Here is a 24,714-nt window from a genome sequence, read left to right as displayed (position 1 = left end):
AATTTTTTTTATGGTTAAAATATATTTTTATTCTTAATACCGAATGCACTTTGAGAGCTAATGAAAATATTCTTACGTATGAAATTATTATTATTTATATGATCAACTAAATAGAGTTAAATTAATACTAGTTACATTTTACTTGCTTAACATGTTCCTTATCTTCAAGTGTGGATAAAATTTATTAATCTTATCAAAAGATTATTTGATATAGTATCACTTGGTTGACTTCGTAACTTACACACCAAGTGACCACAGAAGAGATTTTAAAAAAAAAAAATCAAAGAATTTCATTAATCTGGAAATTTTAAAGAACTGAATTAAAATGTGTAAAAGTCTGATTTTTTTTTCTTTCAAAATAATTACTCTTTTAAATATGGATAAGAGTAATGGGTAACTAGAAAATTAAAAATAAAATGCATGCCCCCGGTGCAAAGATCAGGGAAATTATGATAAAACCAGTTTAGAAGGGTCAAATAATTTTTTCCCCCTGTTTTTTTGTACTCTTCCTTAATTTAATTTTTCAATTTTAATATTATTGAAAGTATTAGTGCAAATGAAGCCTCTTTCCTTTTAATATTGTTTTTACTAACAAGTTAATGTTGGAAATTATCATGAATCTGGAAATTTAAGCATTAAGTTCTGTAACTTATGAGCATTTAAAAAAAGTCTAGATACGTGAAGAAAAAAAATTTTTGGTCCTTTGTTAGAAGTGAAATATAATTATTTTGTGTGGAAACAAATAATTATATATATATATATATATATATATATATATATATATATATATATATATATATATATATATATATATATATATATATATNTATATATATATATGTACTTTTAGAAGTTTAAAAATTCTTATTGTTAACAATTATTTGAATACTGAGCAGTAACCATAAATGGATATTCTTTTAATATCTATATTTTTACTGTATATATATTACTTTGTGTTTGAACCAAGAACTCAGTATATTCCTAATTTTATCCACAAGACATGGAACATGTTATTACTATACTTCAATTCTGGCATTTTTGGTTTTGCAAGAGTTGTTTCCTCGCTATCTTAAAAACTCTGTATAACAATTTTTTTTTAATTTATTTATTTATTTAACTTGCTATCTCGGTCTTTAAAATAATGAGGATTCATTATTGGTGTGGTTTCATTTTTAGAAACATTATTTCAGCCATAATTTTTTTTTTGTTAATTTTTTGTTGTTTTGAAATATTTTGTATATATTTAGGATATCTTTTGAGAAGAAAATTGCTCAATGTAAATTTGAACACTGGCACAGTCTTTAGCACTTTTTTCTTTTCCTATTAATTTAAATATTTTTTGTTGTTATTAAACCATAGGTCCAATTGATGCATATTTTGTAACAAAATTTGCACATGCTGCTCTTTTGCCATTTAATTTTGTTCTGGTTGTATAGAAAATGTAAAAGATGCAGAATTTTTACTAATGGTGAAAATTTTCTTTTTATAATAAGTTTCATATTGTGCCAAAGAAACTCATTTTTGGAACATTTCTTTAGAACAAAAAGCGGCTTTTTGACACCTTTTGCTATTTTTTAAGTTATTTTTTTGTTTAATACTATGCATTGTTTAAAACATGAAAGAAATATATTAAAAAGGACATATTTTTGGCTAGAAAATTGTATATTTAAAGCAGAAATGTATGGTGCTTCAGTCTTACATATTTTGGTTAAGTACAGTAGAATTTTGATTACCTGAGATCAGCTTCTTTAAATTGAAAATATTTATAATAGTAATAAAGTATATATAATATAAAGCAAGTTATCTAAATTTTTCTTTCAAATTTACCATTCTGAGCGCTGTTTATAAATATTGTAAATTTCAGCTATAATTTTAGTGTAAATTAAAATACTTCATCCCGAATTGTTTTCTAAGTGATGTTGTAATGTTTCAACAAAAAAAAATTGGAAATAAATTTTTCTCATTCACTAACATCCCTTAAATGGGTATTCTAACTATAAAAGTTTTTATACATAAAAATTCTTTTTTTTTAGCAACATAATTATGAATTTAAATCTAGGTTTAGCGAACAACTTACAAGAAACAAAAGGAGAAAGAAAATTGAAACAAATAATTGCATTGATTTCTTTCATGAATTAACTGTTGTAAATTGTTAAAAATGTTTTAATAATTTTTTTCTCCTAACACACAAAATAAAAGTTGGCTTAAGCTAAACAAAATTCTACTGTATTTTAATGTTTCTTATACCGTCAACATTGAATCTATATGTTTTCTTTTTTATCACATTTTTTTTATCAACTTTTCTCCTCTCAAGTACCTATTTGCTCTCTTTCTTACAAATAGTCAACTTTAAAACACAATCAACCTTTGTAATCATAAATGTTTCAGACCTCAACAGGAGGTGTTTGAAAAGAAAAGCAGTGCTAAATTTTGAATCGCTCAAATGTCTGAACGTATCCGTTGTTTGTTATGTGTGTTTGTCTCTATGTCAAAGCTTCTAAAGCAAACAATAATATTAAAAATAATTCCAGATTGTTGTTGGGGCGCTCTTTAAACATTTGGAAGAAAAAGTTTAGTAGAATCTGTATTCTTTTTATAAATTATTTAACTTCTTTTTCTGTAAAGAAATCTTTCATTGGTACTTTTAAGGGGAGTCTTGTATCACATTAAATGTTTATTGGTTATTATACTGTTTTAAAACTTTAATTTATGCATAATTATTGCCTACCAACTTATAAAATAATTGTCACTTCTACTTATTACTTTTAATACAAAATCCTGCATGCTTATTGTTTTGATGTAATTTCTGTAAAACTCCAAACTTGTATTAACTAAGTAAATATAAAAATATTTGTTTCAGTTGTGGTAAAAACTTGAAATGTCTGATTTTTAATTTTATAACTATCAATTAAATGTGAAGATGTAGTGTGGAAAATTCTTTTTGAAAACTAAAAATATGGTAGATTTGTCTCTTTTTTTTATTTATTTACAATGATTTTGTTTTAGCTTGTTTAAATCAATTGTTTTTATGTTGAAAAATATATAAGCGTTTTATATTTAAATATATGTAATTTTAGCTCTAAAATGTTTGTTTTAGTTACGCTTAAAGCCTAAAGATTTAGACTTTAAATTTTTAACTTTCTATGAAAAGTAAAATTGAATGTGTAATATCCTTAAAAGGATTTTTTTTTTTTAATATTAAAAGCCTGTACAGATTCATGTAAAGGAAATATTTCACAACTTTTTTACTTTACATGTTATTTAATAGTAAATGTAAAGGAAATATTTCACAACTTTTTTACTTTACATGTTATTTAATTGTAAAGAAAATGTTAAATCTAAATATAAAATACGAAGAAAAAGACTCCCTTTAAGTAATGAAGAGAAGGAAAAAAAAATTTTTTTTTTGATTATGAGTTAAATCTTAACTCTTGTTGTTTTTAGCTTAAGATTTTTAACATAGCTTTTTATATTATTATTATTGTATATGCATTAGTATTTCACAGCTTATATAAAATGGTATGTTTAAAGGTAAATGATGTCTTTTTTAATAACAATCAATTTCCAATTTTATAATTTTTAAAATTTTATTGTACTGCATTCATTATTTCTAAGAAATATATTTCTAAAATTTCTTATGGCGCATTTATTAAGAGAGTGGTTTTATGAATTCAGACTTTAAATGTTTTAAACTAAAAAAAAATACAAGTAGTTAATACAATTGTTAGAAGAATCTCAAATGTGGAGTAATTTCATTTTTTATTTTCGACTATTTTCTGAGAATAAATGTTGAGTTGCTTTTTTAAGTAAGTTAACAATTTTTGCAATCATCGAAAAGCTTCACTTCATGTTTATCTTTACTTAAATGTCCTTTTTCTTTGTCATGTTAATGAGTGTGATATATTTTTTGCACGGAATTGTGATCTTTGATAACTTTTATAACTGACGAATTGATTTTATACAAGTATACCAAGTTTTTGATTTTACAAATCATTGTGCATGCCGAATCTGAAACAATGTGCTAACATTATACGTGTACATAGATTTTTTTTTTTTTCAACTATCTTGTGTTGCTCAAAATTTGTTTTGTATTACTCTCTTTTTTCTTTTTTTTAAAAATTTATTACTGCATGAAATGACATTTTTTTTAATACTTAATAATATTTTTAATCTCTTAAGAAGAGACTGTATCTATTCAATGTTCTTGTTCTATAAAATGTTGAGTATTTGAACAATTTCAATTGCTGTAGAATCATCAAGGAAAATATTTATGAGTTATAATTATAAAACCAATATAATTTATTTTATTTGGGATGCCAATGGCTGCTAAATTTCCTTTTTATTTTGACCACAATTGAATTTTTAAAATTTAGTATTAAAACTATAATTTTTTTTATTCTAATTCTCAAAATCTTAAAAATTTTTATTCCTATTTTGTTCAAATGCCACTGAAAAATTTTATAGGTACTGAACCTTTTTTATTTTTTGTTTCAATATTCAACAATTGTTTCGTGGATCTAAAAAATATTTCCATCTTTAAAGTATAATATTATAAATTTTAAAAAATAACAACTTTCAAAGTAACAATCATTTTTTAGTAAATCTCATAAATCTCTACAGTTGACATTGCAAACTCATAATTAATAGTTTTCGTATTCTCATATGACAACGTAATCTCGTAAATATATTATTTAAGGCTTATAATATTAAACTGAATTGTTCACAATGTGTGATACAAATAATGTGTAAGATTTGTAGCTAAATATAAATTTTTATGTGAAATATGTTTCTATACATTTTTCTTTTTAAAGTTTCCCTAGTTAGTTATTCTATTGGTATCCCTGATTAATTAACTTCATTTACTTTCATAAAGTCATAATTATTTATTCACTTTCATTGCTGTTGTTTCCTTAATTTTATTTTTAAATATATATATTTTTTTCCTAATTAAACTCAACTGAAGGAATCGCACAAAGTCTATACCTAATCAGTTTTATTTATTATTAGAGTAGAAGAAAGGTTTTGGTGAACATTGCCTATTCAAATTTAGGTTTTGGTTATTTGTTATAACTCAAAATGAGTGTATGTTATATAGTTTGCAGTTAATGGTTGTGATTTAGATTTTAATCCATAGTAACAGAAATCGCTCAATTACATGTAGTTGTGTATTATTGAATCGACAAAAAGTTGCTTGAATGATTCATGATCCTTAAAAACAAAGTTCTGTATTTGTTTCAAAATTACTATGTATTACCTACTTAAAATATAATTATCATTTTATCAATTATTATTTTTATAAAATAAGTTTTTTCCTTTTTTTCTTAATCAAAATTAAAAAAAATTTATTTTATGTATTTTGTTTTTGTCTTTATTATTTAAGTGCATTAAATGTGTAGAATTCTTTATTTTTCTCATCATTAATTTTTAGTTATTTTCGTCATATTTGAATGTTTTTTTTTTTTTTTTCCCATTTNCTAGATTTGAATTTTTTTTTTTTTTTTTTCCCATTTAATTTGTTTTCTTTTTCATCTACACAGCAGCCCAGGGTGGGCTCTGACCCTCATAAGAAGTTTTTTACTGACTAGTCTTTTACCTGCTAGTGTTCTACAGTTTTTTGTTCAGGACACCAGTAGATTTTTCTTTTATTTGCCCTTGGAGCAATCAAATGCATTTATAAAAATTTTAATTTTATTGCTTATTTTTATGCTATTTTGAAAAATATTTTTTTACAATTTAAAATCTATTGGCTGCTCTAAAAATACTTTGTTCGTGTTTACTTGTAATTTGTCAGTTGATTTTCATCTAAACCGAAAATTCCTAAATCTCACATGTTAAATAAATAGCATTAAAAATTATAATACATCAAAAAGTGAAAAATTGACTAACAAATCTTTTAATCTAACTCTAAACGTACTATTAGGTGCATGTTTTTTTTATTTTGTTTTTTTTTTTTTAATTATTATTATTATTATTACTTTTATCATTCTGTTTATTGTAAAGAACAAGGGGAGTTATCAAAAAAATTAACATTTCTTTAGTTTAATTGAAATTAATAGTACAAATTTTATAATTTTAGTTTTTGTCTGTAAAAAAATTATTAGATCATTTTTTAAGAAGTAGTAGTTTGTATCTTAGTTGTACAAAATCTGAAGTGTAATATTAGGCTATTTACTGTAAAAAATATTTTACTCATAACTATAAGAAAAGTAAAGATTAAGTTTACTTTTGACTTTGTTAATAAAAGGCATCATGTATCATTCAGTTGTAAATTTTATCATTGTCTTTCAACTACGAGAACTTAATTTTATTAGTTCAGTTATTTCATAAAACTTATGTCTGGTTCCTTACTTCAAAGTAAAAAAAAAAAAAAAATTCAAGTATTTTGTTTATTTTTGGAAGGCTGTGGAAATACAAAAGCATATTGTACTTAGTAAAGATTTGTTTATAGTATTATATTATTTGTTTTTATTGCACGTTTCTGTGAAGAAAGAAAAAAAATTGCCAACTTGTGAATTGTTTTCTGTCTTATCTTGTACTAAGCGTCCAAGTTTTTTGAGCTGTGGTTTTTTTTAAATCCTGTGTTTTTATCCTGCATTTAATTTTTTCAAATTTATTCTGCATAACTATATCTGTTTTGATAATTCGTTGAAATTCTATAACAGTTTTGTTCCCTGTGTATAAAAAAAAAACCACTATGCTCAAGTATTCATTAAAACACAACTGTTATTTGGATGCATCTGTTATTTTATTACATATTTTAACTGTTACACCACCGTACAACACTTTTAAGTTATTACACAATTTAAACATCTGATTTCTTTTAACACATTTTAGCAAATTAGGAGACTCCGCATGCTAACCCCTGTGGTCGTCTCTCAGTCATTTTTTTTCCCCTTAAAATTCCACCCTTTAAGAAAAGATATAATTTTGTTTGTAAAATTTACAATTATTATAATGTTGTGTAAGAATATTTTTTTAATATGTTAATCATAACAATATAGATGATTACTTATAATTGAAAAATAATCAACTCTGCCTGAAGAAAATAATTTTTTAACTTAGGATTATAGATTGTGTGGCACAATAAGAAGTAATAAATGAGTTGCAATATTACTTGTTAACAATCTGTAAAAATGACCTTATGACAGTTCAAGTTGTAAACGATTTTATCTCTCTTGAGGCATTTATAGTATTAAATAATTTCCAAATAAATGTTATCATTTGAACCTGGCAACATCTGAATGCTTTTTTTTTTTAATATTTTTTTTATTCATATTACTTTTGACAACATGAAGTCAAGCATGAGCTAATAAAATGATGCTCTTAAGAGAGATAAATTTTGCGACAAATATGGATAAATAATCATTATTTAAAGCAAAAAAAGTGGGGGGAAAAATTCATTATGAAAGCACTTAAAATTACAATATGTTTCGCACAAATTGGAATTTTGAGAAGAAAAAAATTCTCTTAAATAAAAATGTCCCTTTCAGCACACTAAACTTCAACTCTGTATTTGCTTTTCAACAGGCAGTAGATCGGCCGACGTAATTTTTTTTACTTCAAGTTTAAGGTTTCTCGGGCAGCACAGCCGGTGCGAACCTGAGCGGATCTATCGCGGCGACGGGTCAGATATTTTTCCATATGCCCTAATTAGGGTAGATCGGAGTAAAACTTCACCTTACTTCAAGATTAACAGTTGATAATTCTCGAAATACTATTTTCTTTTTTACTTCATCTAATTCTTTTTACACACTTATGTAATTTCAAGTTTCTAAAGTTTTGGCGCGGCAAAACAAAAACTTAAAACATTAGAATTACAATAATTTTTGAATAAATTAGAATTTCGAAAAAAAGAAAAATCTAGTGATCAGTTCATAAACAAACATGCTTCTGCAGCAAGTTAAATTTTAACTCTGCAGCATGTCAAATTTTAACATTCCTGCTGCCTGTAGAGTTCCCCGCGTGGTGTTTTTTCCTACAAGTATAACTGCTAATAAACAAATGTTTGTTTTTTTTTCCCATTGTACTCCATGTACATTTTTTTTACACACCATTGTAATTTCAAGTTTTTAATTCTTTTAGTTTTTTTGGAGCAAACAAAATGTAACGTTAAATTAAACACCCAAGACTACGCCGGCTCTTACGACTTTTTAATATAGAAAGATCGTACTATTAAACTGAGTTTTTCTTGTTAAAAAAACAATTTAGATACTAACTCTATATTACCCAGAACTAAGAACCATAAATAATCCACAAAATAATCATAAATCAACTTATTTTTATGCAATTATAGTTAACATTTGGGTTTGCCTTTTCCTACAATATTTGCTTGTTAGTTTCTTTGCTTTTTCATGAAAAGGAAAGTAAAATTCTGGCAGCTTATTTTGCTTTTTCGAAGGCTTTTGTTCTATGAAATAACTTTTTAAAGAAGAGGTTAATTTCATAACTGTTGTGACAGTTATTTATAATTGTTAAGTTTAATTCTTTTTCAGCCAGCACCCTTTCTGCTAATCATAAAAACAACACGAAATTTTACAATTTTTTGATAATGAAAAGCTTTAATATTTTATCTAAAATTTCTCAAAAGAAAAAATTTAGAATTGCTCATTAATTTTAACCTAAAGTAAACAAATAGAGGATTTCACCGGCAGTTTTGGACTGAACAACCTGATTATGTAACTTATTACCAATATTTAAATTATTCAAAAGTAATGACGTTTTAAATTCCTTAAAATCAAACTTATTCAACCAAGAAAAGAAAAAATTTTGAAAGGGAGGGCATTATTAGTGGAAAATCTCGATAATTTTTGCGATTTTTCGAAACAATTTAATAATTTTTTAAATATGAATCTGTTTAAAAGCCAGCTCTTCTTCGGCGTTCGAAAATTTCGGCTCCTTAATATTAATTTAATTTTTTGTGTATTTCGCCATATCTCTATAAATGATTAACCGAATCGGAGAAATTTTTGCTCACAGTTATAAAATTCATTAATCCAAAGAAAATTTTTTATAAAATATATGTTTTTAAAGGATGGTAAGTGGCAAATTTGAAGCTAAATCGTTCGTCTGAGGTACAAAATTTCATAAACTATTCACTCTATTTCGTTTAAATTTTATACTTCGCTATTTACAATTACATTCTTTTCAAAGGATATAAAAGCTTCTTACAATTCAAAATTTTCTCGATTATTTTTAAATAAAATGGATTATTCTAAAGAATAATCTTCAAATAAAAGAATTTTATAATCATGCAAAAAATTTTGGGTTTTTTTTAGAAAGTTCTCGAGAAATTTTGAAATACACACAAAAAGTAATATTAACATTTATAGGTTCTAACTTTCAATCACTCTCCTGATTGAGCTATTATAAACTTTTTTTTCTTCTTAAGATTACGAATACTTCACGTATTTTAAGAATCAAGAATGCAAATCTGTGGGGAAAAAGTTACGTTTATTTTGAGAATGTACGTTTTCTTCAAATTCTTATGTCATTCATTTGAGTTGATTACGATTTTCTTTTATTTATATTAAATTCCATGTTTCTTTTATTTATTATTTTTTTATATATATAAAACTCTTCCTAAGTTTATATAGTTCTTATACTGCAAGTCCTAAGAAATATTTTTTGGTGGAAACAAAGTGGACGGCTTATAGCGAAGGCGAACAATTTCGATACTTATGTAAAATCTTTAAAAAGCCTGATTTTGTGAAATGTTTGAAAATCCAATGGATGAAACGGGTTGGACATTTGGTTAGAATGCAGGCAGATCGAAACTGCCGAAAACTATTTCTAGCCAAGCTTATACGAACTAGAGAAAGAGGCAAACTTCGCCTTAGATCAATGTTTCTTAACCTTTTTGGTAAAATAGACCCCTTTTAAAAATTTTTAAGAAGTCACAGACCACCTCCCTGTGAAAAAAATAATTGCAAAAACCATCCAAGAAAACAATTTTATTATTTTAATAGTATTAAAATTTTTAATGTGAAGGTTGCTGCTGCTTTTCCTTAATTAATAAATTGAATTGGGGGATAGTTTTCGACAAAGCAACGCGCATATCATGTTCAACATTCAATCGATTTCGATGTTTTGTAATTATTGTCACGAGTGTGGAAAATCCCGCTTCGCAAAGATACACCGTGGCAAACGGAATTATAGCTGCCATAGATCGCTTTACATGCAATGGGTAGGCTTACAGAAGTTTTTAAAATTATGAGTAGTTAGTGGACCCCCAAAATATGACTCATGGACCCCTTAGGGGTTCATGAACCACAGGTTAAGAAACCCTGACTTAGATGGATATTCTGAAAACCGAAAAATAGAGGAGAATGCCAGATCCCATCCAAAGCTGTCTTGACGCTGAAGAACATTAAATTCCGCGAAAATTCGATCATTAGATCAAAAGTTATCTGTGCACTCTTTTTTTATTTCCCGCGCTGTACATTATTTGCTTTTAGTGCAGTGGTCCTCTCCGATAGTTTACAACCTCTGGATTTCTAAACGACTAACTTCTTTTGTATTTATTAACTGAAGTTTAGGCTCGAATCGTCATTATAAATTCATTATGCCAGAGCTTCCTGACATTGGGGATTCGAAACAAACTTTAAGAAGAATTAGTTGAAATTGATAAACGAAATTTTAAAAAAATAATAATAATGAGGACTGAAAGTATAGCGAATGGAACAAAATATTTAAGGTAAGTTGGCAAGTGGACGGACCATAATTCGCCCATTTCAAGTGATGACTTATACAACTTTTTATTTCAGTTTATGCTGCTATCAAAACTAAATACGAAAGCTGTTTAAATGTGGAACTTTTTTCACTTATCACAAAGTAAACCTAACATCTGAAAATTATGCCAGTTAAAACAGAATTTTTCTACTTATTCGTTTTAGTCTGTTCAATTTCATTTTTTTTTATCCCGATTTTGAAAATAAAATTAAGTGCATCAAATGTTATAGTTTATTTTAATAGAGATATACCCTTTCATCACTTTATAATGAATAATATGTCTAATTTATTAAACTTGAAATAATTACTTACTACTAGTATCTCAACATTTGAGTGACAGTGGTCCGTACTTGATAGTGTCCTGAGAAGTTAACCGTTGTCTTAAAAATTTACGGAAGCTCTATCTAATACTAACAGTTAATCTTTCATTTATAATCTTATTTCACAAATTTAATGTCACATTTATGATCCAGCCCAATTCATCTTTAAATTATATCTTATAAATTAAATTACCTAGAGATATCATATAATAAACTACTTGTATTTTCAGCTTAACAATTATATTTATGATACTTGTCTTATTAATTACTTGTTTTATTAACAGATCTCTTTAGTTTCAAATTAAAAATCATAAACATAAATGCAATTGAACAAACTGATTAGAAGAACTCGGGCTGGAATATGTAGATTAATTTATGATTCTAATTGGAACATACCTTTTTACCTTCAATATTAAGTAGAATCATAAATAATTATCTCATTGAAAGAATATCAAATAAAATGTATAAGAGTGTTAATAATATTTAAGTTTTAAAATATGAGAAGGTTGCGTCCTTCCATAGAGAACCACATGTTTTGCATGGTCATTTGCAGTTTTTATGAACAAAAATTTGCGTAATTGCATCTCCTTCAAAATTTAAAAAATTAATAAAACTATCATTTATTGATTGATCTATTCAGGACAGGCAGATGGAAAAAGAAGCGCTATCCCAAGTCTGCAAAATCCTAGTTTATACTCTCTAAAAAGTACCTATGCGTACTAATACGAGAGTACTGTTGAGATTACGTCCGTGTGTGGTCCGCTAGAATCAGAAAGGCTCACTCATACATGATATTGTGGGCCGTGAAGGGAGAATCGCGTGATCACATATAGGTGATCATGTTCCTGAAGGGGTTAAGGAACTTGATTTAGTTTGTATTTAAAGAAACTTTCAAAATAAATTTTTCAGGAATAAAATTTTTTTATCCGCTTTTATAATTTATTTTCGAGGAAAATGAAATATCTTTGAGCTTTTTCAGTCTGCATATTTAGATCAGTTAAAGTTTATAAGTTTTTTTAAAACCCGATGGTGTGTTACCCCAAAGTGCTCCAATCTAATACTGTTATTTTATTTTACAATATCAACTTTTAAATAAAATTTGAAGGCTAATTTTTCTAATTCGTGTAAAAAAAAATATTACAAAGTAGACGGAACGTGGTTTTTTTTTCTTTTCTTTTTTCTCTATACTAAGGGAACTACAGCCTTTAATAAGCAATCAATCGAATTTAAAAATTTATAAAAAAATATTCTCCACAATACTACAAAAGAAAAAAAAAAGGAAAGATCTGGTCTTTCTCCTTTTCGTTTCCGTAGTTTTGTTCTATCAATTAAAAAATAATATTCTTTATCTTGATTTCCAATGGAATCAATCGAATTTCCATTGAAAATTCTTAAGACAATGATTGAATAGAAAATCGTTTGCATATCCAACTTATAACTCGCATTGGCGCTTTTTGTTTTCTTCTTATTTCTAACTCAATGTGTAAAACAAATCAGGTTTTTCTCTTCTGTTCTAGCAACCCTTAAGTGATGCGGAGCAGTTCTCGAATTCTTGCTTCCCACGGATTAACTTACACTTGTTGATGGACGTTTCGAAGGAGCGCGGTGGACAATGTCTCTATGGAGATATCTTTCCAGCGACTCGAATCGTTACTGTGAACATACTTCGCTAAATAATGAATTTAATTTGAAGATTCATTGATTTTTATGAATGTACGGAATATATTTTTCGACTATGATTTTCGGAATGCGTTGAATTATATGATATTGGGTGTCTGCATCTGAATATAGAAATAAGAGAAAAAATGTATTTTTGATTAATTTTCTTCTGATTTTCTATTCATCGACAACTGAATAACTTTTGCAAAACACCGGGAGCTTTGATAAAGTAAGTGTAATTTAGTTTAAACAATTTTTGATTTCATGAATTTAAGCAGAATGTATAAGTTTTTGATTATTTTATGTTTTATATACTTTTATTCAAAAGCGGAAAAACGATATGCTATACATAATTTAAGTATTTTGTATGAAAGAAGGATTGAATATTTGTTTCATTAGTTGAATAATGAACAAATATTTTTATCTGTATATGAGTATTTATCATTAGTTATGAGTTTCAATATTAATTGTCAACCTATTTCAACCCTTTATTTCTTCGGTAAAATTTTTCAATCTGTATGGCTTAAGTGAATCAGTTGCCCTGCAGCAGTCCATTAATTATTATTATCATAGCTGATTATTGTCGATTTTTTGCTTGCTATTGGCAACCAATTGATACATAATTGAAGACAAGCCTTCAAATAACGTCAATTTGAACATCGTTTATATAATGCAATGAAACATCTTAATAATTTAAATAAATTTAAAAATATAATAATAAAATATTCATTTCGTGTAAACTATTAAATTGCTGTAGATTTTCGGTAAAACTTTTCAAAATCCTATCGTTTTTATTATTATTATTATTTATTATCGTTATTAATTATTATTATTATTTATTATAATTATTTATTATGATTATTATTAAAGATACTTGATGACAATGTAAATATTACTAGGGAAACAATTGTATGTTACCCACTCTACTATATGTCTACCTTTTCAATTTTATCTATAGATACATACAAGCAGTATTTTATTTTATTAACAGTGTTAAACAGTCGATTTATGATGAATGCGCTACTTTAAATGTTAACATCATAATCTTGTAATTTTTGAGCTTAACTGAAAAATTCAGCGAATTTTTTTAGTCATGTATTGGGACAAACTTGCCTTAGTTGTCGGTACCTAAGACGAAAAATCAGAACCCCCCCCACACGGTTGGGCCGATGATAATTATGATTCTATCATGTGCCCCATCTTACCCAGTGTGAATATTTTGCTTTATCGTTGTGTTTGATTTAGCTAGTCATCGTTGAGATGCGAACCCGAATCACTTGTGTTCAAAGCGAGCGCTCTATCCATTTGGTTTGTGACTTAATAGTTACAAATTTAGCTTGTTTTTTCATAAAATGTGCCGTCGTAAATTAACTTCATGTAAGACTGAGGACTTCTCAAACTATAACAACATCGATACGGCTAAAAAAAAAATTTTAACTTTAAAAACTCCCTTCTTTCAAAAACTGCTAGCCATGTCAAGAACTTAATGCATTCGTAGTTACTGAAAACATTTTGACTATTTTTGGAGGCATATTCAACAAAATTAAACGTAATCATTTTTAGCTACTGTAAGAAAAATTGCAATTAGCTTTTAAAAGTATTTTATGATGTATTTTCGCAAATATACATGCGATTATAATTATTAATACTCATGGTAGTAACTAATTTATATTCCCCTGCAGTTGCCTATGTTAAAAAAATCCTATTAGAATAAAGGCCAACATCTTTAACAAAATTCTTAAGATAACCTTTTTTTTTTTTACAGTTAACTTCTTTTTTTTTTTTTGCATGTAGGTACATTTTAACTAGACGTGGTATTCTACTAAGAAATTAAATGACGATTCTCCTGAAAAATGCTAAAAAAATTTTTTCTCGTACTTAGCTGGAGAGCATCCACGAATAACCTAAATTATAACCACGATTAACAACCTAGTTTTTATCAAAACTCATTTACTAGAAAAATGTAAATATTTTGCTCCTCTATAGGGAGTCCTTTAAACTCCACCTAGCTGACCAGTCATGGCTAATACATTGGTCCCTCAAATTGAAAACAAACTCACTCCCTTGAGGCTTTTCTGCTCAGCGGGCCAGTTTCTCTGACATTATTATAGGATAGCAATAAATTAGGGAAAGAACAAATTGGATATTTGTTTTTTAAATTTTGAAAATAACCATATAATAAATTACTCCGCTATTATATTTATGGAGTACCTACTATTTTTTTTTAAATTAATTTTTTAAAAAAACTGAATTATTTTTCATTTTTTATACATGATTTAACTCAACTCACTTCAACTCAGAACAATAAAATAACTACTCGCAATTCCTTAAAAATTTTATTTAACGCGGGGAAATTTTAAAAAAAAAAAAACATGCATGCACGGTATTTATTTTTCAAGATAGTTAAATAGCTTTGGTAAAACAAAATTTGTTAGATGAATGACAATAGTTTGTAAATGAAATTAGTAGATAAATGAGACATTTTGATCAATAACAGCTTTAAGTATTGTAAAAATAAATTAAATGTTGCAACACATTTTTATTTACTCATAACCAGGTTACAAGTTTCCAAGTTACTTAATCTTCGGATTTTATAGCTTTAAAAGATAATAATAATAATAGTTGCCAAACATCCTATTCAACCTCTGTGTTGTAGTCAGTGCAACACGACATAAGGATGAGTGGGACTTAATTGGTTTCCTTGTTTCTATTCACTGTAAATATTAACGAATTCATAGAGATAACCATAAAGATTGTTTTTACTCTTTTAGATCTTGTTAAGATTTGGCAATTTTATTATGATCCCGCATTTCTGGTGGTCCCACGCCGATGTTGTTAATTTTTATTTTTTGTTTATTATTAATTATTATTTTGCTAATTTTTTTTTTGTAATTTTTTTTTGTTAATTTTTATTTTGTTTATTATTAATTTATAATATTGAAAATTCGAGAATCAACTTTTGTTTCAATCATACTTGATGATAATTTAGCCAGGACAACTGAAGGCAGGGATGTCCATTTTTTTAGAGTCTCCTCTCAAGAAAATTATTCAAATAACTAATTTATTTTATAACCTGGCGTTAAAATGCCGACCCAATTTTGAGTTTGCGACTATCAATCTTCAACTCCGTAGCATTGTAATTTAAATCCAACCCAGAAGACAAAAGGATTCCTGGATCAAACATTTGGACAAACTTGCCTTCGTGGATGCTTTGTCTCTTTGTTGGAACTAACCCGCATTTACGTTACATGGGTAGGAAAACTACGAAAACCTCATACAGTTAACCTGGCAGAAAGGGGACTCTAATCCATGATCCGTCTACCACTGACGATATTTTATGTCAGCACTGTGATCAGTGCGAGCCGAGTGCGGATTTGTATCGACCAGCCATCGCTGGAATTCGAACCTGGGTCACCTCATTTTATTTAGAGAATTTTATTTTATAACCGTCGTTGAACAACCGCCCCAATTTCGAGTTTACAACTACCAATCTTCAACTTCGTAGCTTCGTAATTTTGAAACCAACCTAGAAGACAACAGAGCTCCTGGATCAAATATGGGGAGAAATCTGCCTTCTTGGAGGACTTTTTGATCGAAATAACCTCGCATTTGCGTTACATAGAGAGAAAAAACCACCTAAACCTCCCACTGTTAGCCCGACGGCAAGAGGACTTTAACCCCTGACCTGTCTACCACTGAGGATATTTTACGTTAGCACTTTGGTCAGTGTGAGCCGGTAGCGGAATTCGTATCGACCAGCCATCTCTGGGATTCGAACCCCGTTCACCGAGTTGGGAAACGAGTGCTCTATCCTACATAAAGTATTTTTTATTTATTTTAATCTTCTAACCGTCGTTGAATAAACGACCCAATTCTGGGTTTACGACTAACAATGTTCAACTTCGTATCCTTGTAATTTTGATACCAATACAGAAGATAAGGGAGCTCCTGAACCAGTAGCCCAGAGATATCGATTTCGTATGGGAACATGGAGGACTTTATGACCCGACAGATTTAACGTGCACTAGTCACCATTTACTACACATCTTTCATTGTCTTCTTATATAAAGTATTAGAAAATGGGATATATTTCAATGTTTTTAGATTGTGTGTTAATGTTGGCCATGAACACAAAATTTCTGCCTTCTAAGAACCCACGCCTATCTATATAATAAGCGATTATTTATAAAAATTAAACGATGCGTATAATATTTGAAAAACATGAGAACTAGAAAAGAAGGAAAAAAATGTTAAGGTGGTTCTTTTAGGGATGAAGTTCGAAAAAGAAAATTATCGTACATACTTATTTTCCTAATTTTAGAGCAAATTTAATAGGGCCCTAAGAGATCCATTTTTTGAGAGAATATTTAAAGAACCCCACAAAATGTTTTGCCCACGACCCTGTTAAGACTAACCGAGGTGATTCATCGCCCATTTTAAGAAAAATTAACAATCCTAAATCAAAGGTAAAATTTTTTGATTTTATGAGAGAAGTTGTGCGATACTAAAGTTTTTTATTTTATATAAATTATTCTAGTAATAAAATCGAAAAATCGTATTTTTACTGATGTATAATGGAAACAAATCTATTACAATAACAATTCACTTAACTTTTTGTTGTTTCTCATTGCTAGGAGTAAAAAAGGACAAAAAAAATTCTCGCAAAAACTCACTTTATGAAAATTGAAAAAGAAAAAAAAAAGATTTTGAGTCTCAATTTCATTTTAATCGTACGCGTTTACATTCAATAGAAAGATATCATTTTTTCATTGAATGATTTAGGAAATTTTTTTTAACTCAGAAGTTCAAAATATTGCATTGTATTAATTCCCCTTTATATATTTCCCCTTTTAATTCCAGAATCTTTTATACAAATTGTTCATTTACTATATGTAATTTGAACTTTACTGAATTGTGGTGAAATGATGCTACATCAGCAATCTTTTTGTTTGATAAGATTTTCAGATTCAATTTAAAAAACTGATTTCATCATTCCAAAAATAAAAGCATTGCTCTCGTGGGTGTTGGAAACCGGCTTATCCGGAAAGCAAAGACAATTGAATTGAAAGATAAAATAAGGACAATGAAAAAAATGACACTAGGAAATATATCTTTTTTAAATTTCTGATGAACTATTTCTAATGCATGGAAATTTCGTAAGTAGTCAACGGCAGATATGTGATGTGCTTTGTTTTGCTCTTAAATTCATTGTTCTCATCTTCGTCTAAATGTTCATATATATATCCAAGTAAAAAAATTATATCGATTAAAAGAAATTTAACATTTACAGTGAAAAAAATTCATTTTTTATTTTTTTATTCACTTTTTTTCCAATACCTTTTTGGTGAAAATTGTCATAAACTCATTCTATTCGCTATCGCATTTACCCAATGTAATAAATTTTTCCTAACTAAATGAAGTTCCTTATTATTTGAATTTTTTTTTCATGAATAAACAAAAGTACTTACCATTTTTCAAAATGAAGAAATTAAGCAAAAGAAATGTCTCTCATTATGCTTGCGTCAGTAACCAACAAACGACAAAGTTCTAAAAAAAGAAAAATGTTTGCCAATTATTTAAAAAATGTGAAAACCAAATAAAAAAAAAGTTTATGAAAGTCAAATTGCGATGTAATTTTTTAAAAAAAAATCCCCTTCAAACTAAAGGGAAGTAAGAAAAATTCTCGAAAGTTGTGTGGCTTAATAACAAATTTTGTCTTCGGCTTAAGCATCAAATAAATTAACCTAAATGTATGTGTGATAGTCTGCTTAAGAGCAACCTTTTGCTTTTATAACATGCAAATACCTTTCTGTTACATTTATATTCAGTTGCATACAAATATATTTCTGAATTCGCTATACTAAATTCGTGAGTAAGTTATTTTTCGTTATTAATGACTATAATATTATAATTACTATAAATATAATTATAGTTGCTTCGTATTATTTTAGAGTTAAAACTATTTCCCAAGTATCTATCCAATTTGCTACACAATTTCTTTATTGGATTTAAATAACAAGAAAAGAATTTTGTTAAAATATATGCATATTATGTCTGTTCGAAAATATAAAATAGTGCCTCGAAGGTATAAAATTCGGATTATAACTCATGTTTTCGAGCTCTTGCTTAATTTAAAACAAAATAAAAATTCAATGGGTTTTTCAAATGACCAGAGATGATTAGCTTTGGTTGCTACAGTGTACAAAATTGCTATATCCACAGCAAATATAACCTAAAAAGTGGTTAAATGTTAGTTTTGTATAAAATTTTTTATTAACTTTCATCGGTATAATTTTTGTGAGTATGTTATTTTTTCCCAATATTTTTTTATGTTTTTCAAACAAGGTAAAGTAGATAAAATTAGCAGAAAATAGAAAAAAAATCGCTTAGAATCTTAAGAATAATGACATAAATAATGTGATCAAATTTAATGGGAATTTATTGATATCGATTCTAAATTTCCAACTAAACCAAAAACATAAATAATAAAAAACAATAAGTATACTATATTAAAAATCATGATTAAAAAAGAATATAAATTAAACTTTTTAACTCAGCGTCATTTTCAATTCCGGTCACTTTCAGAAAACGAATTTTAAAATACTTTTTTTTAACATTTAAAATACAGTCCAAAGCTTGCATTTGCAGCGCAATTGAAAAAAAATGGAATTCCTATCATTACGGATGTGATTCAAATATTTTATTGATTAGATTAGAAAAGGATAAACTTCAAACAATCCCAGTCCCTTACCTCCAAAGATTCAAGCATGCATTATCTTTATAAAACAAATATTTATTTGGAAAGCTTTACACTTCGACTTATATTTTTAGAAATTATTTGCATTATTTTTTGCTTGTCAATTCATTTCATTTTTATTTGATTATATATATTTTTATTTGATCATATATACTTAAATCTAATCTGTGATTCACGAATTAAGGTATAATAGCCTTCTGTCAATCGTAAGCTAAATTGTTTTGTAGGATGCATTTATAGGATTTTTATTTTCTATTTACTTACCTTTGTCTTATTAATAAGAAAATAGCCTTGGATATATGATTTTTTTTCTATGTGTGGATTTAAACATTTCATGATAAAAGGTATCTAGAATATTTTTATTTGCATATTTGTGAATTCCTTTTTAATACTATGCTTTTTTGCAATATTTTGAAAAGCATAACATTTTTCAATTATTTTAGTTACTGAGCATAATTGTTTATTAAACTGGTAATATGTTTAATTTACACTACGGTAAAAATAATAGCATGTAAAGCCATTATATTTTACATATTTTTTTGTACATTTTTTCTAAGCGAAATTAAGTTTAAACTTTCTTTCCCTTTTTCGTAGTAGTCGCGATTCTTTATGGAAATTATAACAACTTTTTTTGATCTGCTTGTTTATGAAAAAGATACAAAAACTATGACAAAATCGTATTAAAATTACCTCATATGTTTTTGAATTTTTAAAAAAATATATTTATGATAAATTTGTTTATTAAATTAAAATGTATGAAACATGTCCCCAAAAAAGTAATAAATAATTGATTGGAAAAATAGTTTATATATAGTATATATAGTAACATAGTTTATATATCGTATATATAGTTATATATAGTAACATATTATCGAAATTGAAAGATTTTGAGCAATTTAAGGAGTTGGGGGCAATATAATGAGTCTTCGTTTCAATTTTTTTAGTTTTTTGATGAAAAACACAGCTATTTTCACCAAAAATGCTCCGTTCTAACGGTGTTAACTTAAAACGCTCCTTTCTCATGAAAATACGTTTTTCTTATCTAAACGAAGATAGGTTAACTTTCCTTTTTTTATCGAATTAGTCACGGTTCACTATAGAAATTAATGACTTTTCTTGATAATGTTTGCAGCAAATCTATTTACTGGATAAATAAATAATTCATTAAAAAAAAAACGTTCACAAGAGAAATGAATTAATTTTGATACTTTCGATAAGAAATTCCTTCCTTATTTTTTAAAAACGCAAATTTTAGGAAAATTGAAAGGCTTTAAAAGTAAAATTTCAAGCCGTAATTTCAAATAGTTCAGTAGAGTGTTTTGGTGAAAAACACCACTATAACGGAAATACGAGGTTTGAAAAATGTTGCGAAAGTTCCGGAATCTTGTAATTTAACTACATATTAGAAAACAATACTAATGAACCGTTTGATGTAAAAATGTCACCTTACAAAAAGGGTAAATCATTATATTGGTTTTAACCTTACATTTTTTAATTTCAGTAAAAAAAACTTTCTATTAAAAAAATGTTAAAACTGTACTTCAACTTATGAAAAAAATTTTGTAAATCTTTAGTTGTTCTTACAAACAAACAATTTATGTATTTATTTATTATTATTATTTTGTTAGAAAGAAGTGTGTTTTATTTTTTGTGGTCATTGCTATAAGTTGACCATTTTAAAGGGTAAAATTTTATCTGAAATTTGAATAACTTTTTGCGATTTTTAATTTAGTTCATAATTTGACAATTAAAAGTATTTGCTATAAAAGTATTGTATTCATATTTTACCGAAAAAATGCGTTTGATCCAATTATTTATACATCAATAGAAAACGATTCAAAAGTCAGTTCTTAGTAATGAAGCTGTTGTGATATTCCTACATTTTTAAGAATAAAAATCACATTATAATTAGAGAAATAAACAATTTAGCTGCTGAACAATATTTTCGAATCTTATTAAACATGCGCATCCTCAAATCAAGCAAGCAATTTTTTAATCTTTTTGAGTCATCGAATAATATTAAACTTCCTGAAAAATTGAAGATTCCTCTCACATTTTGTTTACAAAAAGTGAAAACTTTCCGCCCTTTTGATATACGTGATTCGGCCCACAACATTAAAAAGAAAGGAAGAAATCCTGAAGAAGAGCTGTCTTCCTTGTATGAGGGTGTTGAAAGCTAACTTGACCAGGAAGAAATAGCGTCATCTTTAAATCTTATTCATTACAAAAACCTAAATTTAATATAAATTATGTGTTACAAAGTTAGAAGCTCATTTACGTATTTAGATTATTTTTTTTAAATCTTCCTGCATTAATGTATGTGACGTGCTGTAATTTGGCTGAACATCCTAGTCACGTTTATGTGTTTGATTTACTTTTTAAAAAATGTTTAAAATCTCGTCATGCTAAACTAGTTTAGTTCAAGATTTTTTACTTTTAGAGTGAAGCAACTTTAAAATGACTTATTTTATGGAGTTTTAAAATTAATTGTCCTGGGGCAAAACTAGCTAACTTCAATTTCGGATTTAAAAATAGAAATGAAGAAGTTAATTAGAACAAATTATAGCTAAAATAGGAATATTCTACTGTTTCAATTTTTATTACCTTAATATTTCAATTCTATGAAAAGACAATCCTAGTTAACACGCTTTGTAATAAAGTTTGTAGTATCATGTTTGGTTTAAAGTAAGTGATTAGGAAGCTAAACACGTGTAGTTTTTAGTCTTAGTCACACAGAGAAAAAAATTCTGATAAAATTAACTTAACATTGGTAATAACAATTCTGGTAAAATTTATATACATAATTCTGGTTAATGAAACTAAAATATAACTAAATAAAACTGAACTATTCACTTGGTATTTTTTCCGTTTATATAGTAACGGTTTAGCGTAAATTCAGGTTTTAAAAACTATAGTTCTTATTACCACACATTTAGTAAAAAATTCAAAAACTGCTTTGTAAATTTAACCGAATAAAAGGTTTTTATACCATTTCTATAAAGTACACTGACAAAATTACCTGATTTTATCACTTTTACCAAATTTTATCACAAATTATGAAAAAATGTTTTATTGTTAGTTTCACCTAAATCATTACCAAAGCTCTTCGGTAAAAATTACCGAGCTTTTTGGTATACCTATGAAGCCTGAAATACGAAAAGTTTTACCATATTCTGGAAGTGTTGAGCATACTTTTCTGTGCAATATAGAAAATTAAAAATTCGTAAAATGTTATTGATGAAAAAATCGCAAAAATTTTTTAATTTGCTTCATCAAGTTTTTAAACTTTCAAATAGTTAGATTTATGAAAGAATTCTTTTTTATAAACAGCACATATTTTATTTGTACCTATATACGTATAAAGTTACTCTAAAGTGACTTTTCCCTTTGTATCTTTGAAACGCTTGAACATGCAGTTTTGAAAATTTTTTAAAAATACATTCACTTGAGGAGACCGTTTATAAAAGTAAATAATTAATTATAGTTTCTCAGCCTTCACACCTATAAGAAGCTCTGACGAACTTTGCGAGGTGATGTATTAGGTATAAATTACAATTTTAATTTTAAGTCAGTTGTCACGTTACTAGTTAAAATTTAAAATCGAGTATGCTTCGTCCACATCTTATTGTAGTAAAATTTGCTGCAAATTTAGAACAAGGTGTTTAATTGTAGTGAAACAGTTTAAAAAAATGTCATGAAATATTGCGTTTATACAACGATATTTATAAAGTAATATAACTCGAAAAATTAACACGGTATTAAAGAAAAATCGTTATTTAGGATTTAAACTTTTAATTTTGAAAAATAAAAAACAGAAAATATCTTTTTAAAAAATATTAGTTTAAGTATAAAGACATGTAAATAACATGATAACTTTTATTAACACTAAACTAATGACATATCTGAATCCTCTTTGTATGTTGAGAATTATGTGTCGTGATTTATTTGTCCTGAAAGAATGCTTTGACAACAATCAGACATCTGAAAAAATATTTTTTCTGCAATAAATCAACTTGAATGACAGACGCATAAGTAAAATTTTGTTTCTTCTTTTTTTCTCTTTTCTGCATTTGAAAGCTACGTACAAGACTTTATTTAGACTTATTTTAAGTATCTTATCTAGCAGGAAACTAAATTATGTGGTTAAGTATCATATTAAACCGTTCCATAATTAGGATTTTTCTCGTTGTATTTTGTGCCTTTATGACAAAAAGTACACAATTACAAGCTAGCTTCCTTTTTTAATTGTATATCCAACCCATCCAGAACTAAATAAATTAGTCCTAGTAAATACTTTTTCTTTCAATTTTCGTTTAAACCATATTAATGGCATAGGAATTTGGAACCAAGTTTAAATCGTGCAAGCAAAGATATTATTTTCGAATTATTTGTTTGTGATCCTCGTAATATGAGGTTATTCATTAGGTTTCTTGCATTTTCGACCGTGCAAACAGCTAGCGGCATCGAGCTGACCTTTTGATAGGAGCCTGCTGTACAGAGCAATGGTTTGGACATTATGTTGTAAGGGTCAAATTCTGTAAATGGCTGAAAAATGTTCTTCTCTTTTTCCTCTCTAATTTATTTCTTCCAAAAGGTTCGTTTGATGCACATTTTCTAAGAATAACAAAACATTCAAATATTTGTGTGACTTGTGTAAAAGAAAAATTAATTTTTCTTTTACAATTTTCCATTTATTTAATGTATTGAATACAAATTAGGAAAAGACTGTCTATTAAATAAAATGACCTTATAAAAATGTCAATTGCCCATACGAAAATTTAACGTAGGGATATTTTAAAACAAGTAATAGAATAGAACAAGTAATAGAATAGAAAGATTACAAATTTTAGAAGAAGTAATAGAATAGAAAGTAATATGAGTATAGAAAGTAATATGAGTTTATAATAACAGGGGTTTCGGTATCGTCTGAAGGTATGGAAACAGTCAACAAAAAGGCAATTGAAATTTCCTCCAAATTGTTTTTCAATAACTATGCATCTAAAAATTTCAGCTCAACTCTCAGTCTTTCTAATTTTAATTATTATTATTAGATTTCAGGAATATTTTACGACTTTCTATAAATTCATTATTATATAAAAAAATATAAAAGAAGGTAAAATTTTATTTTAGTAATAATTGACAAGAAAAAAGCCACAATTTTACTCATTAAACAAAGAAAAGCAAGTTTTTAGAAAAGAAGTTCCCCAAATTTAAATTTATTAAAATATAAAATTAAATTAAAAAAAAAAA

General features: G+C 26.9%; 2 protein-coding genes across 4 annotated transcripts in view; both read left to right on the top strand.

The window, feature by feature from the left end:
- LOC107453483 (dystrophin-related protein 2) overlaps positions 1-24,714 on the top strand; it is a 276,867-nt gene that overhangs the window by 91,004 nt on the left and 161,149 nt on the right. The gene's annotated exons all lie outside the window — the stretch shown is intronic.
- LOC107453484 (uncharacterized) overlaps positions 12,559-24,714 on the top strand; it is a 36,593-nt gene continuing 24,437 nt past the window's right edge. Inside the window, exon 1 of one of the 3 annotated variants that reach the window (XM_016070344.3) lies at positions 12,559-12,936. Coding sequence is in view for 1 of the 3 variants with exons in the window: in XM_016070342.3 (XP_015925828.1) it covers positions 17,849-17,863 (15 nt within the window). In the remaining 2 variants the exon portion in view is untranslated. Of the gene's footprint in view, positions 12,937-17,778; positions 17,864-19,707; positions 19,809-24,714 lie in introns of those variants that run through there. The other 2 variants (XM_016070342.3, XM_016070345.3) reach the window with 2 other exon arrangements.

The sequence above is a fragment of the Parasteatoda tepidariorum genome, chromosome 1 (genome assembly GCF_043381705.1).
Source record: "Parasteatoda tepidariorum isolate YZ-2023 chromosome 1, CAS_Ptep_4.0, whole genome shotgun sequence".
Taxonomy (NCBI): Eukaryota; Metazoa; Arthropoda; class Arachnida; order Araneae; family Theridiidae; genus Parasteatoda; species Parasteatoda tepidariorum.
The sequence above is the reverse complement of the archived record's forward strand: the minus strand, read 5'-3'. Positions and strand labels throughout refer to the sequence as shown.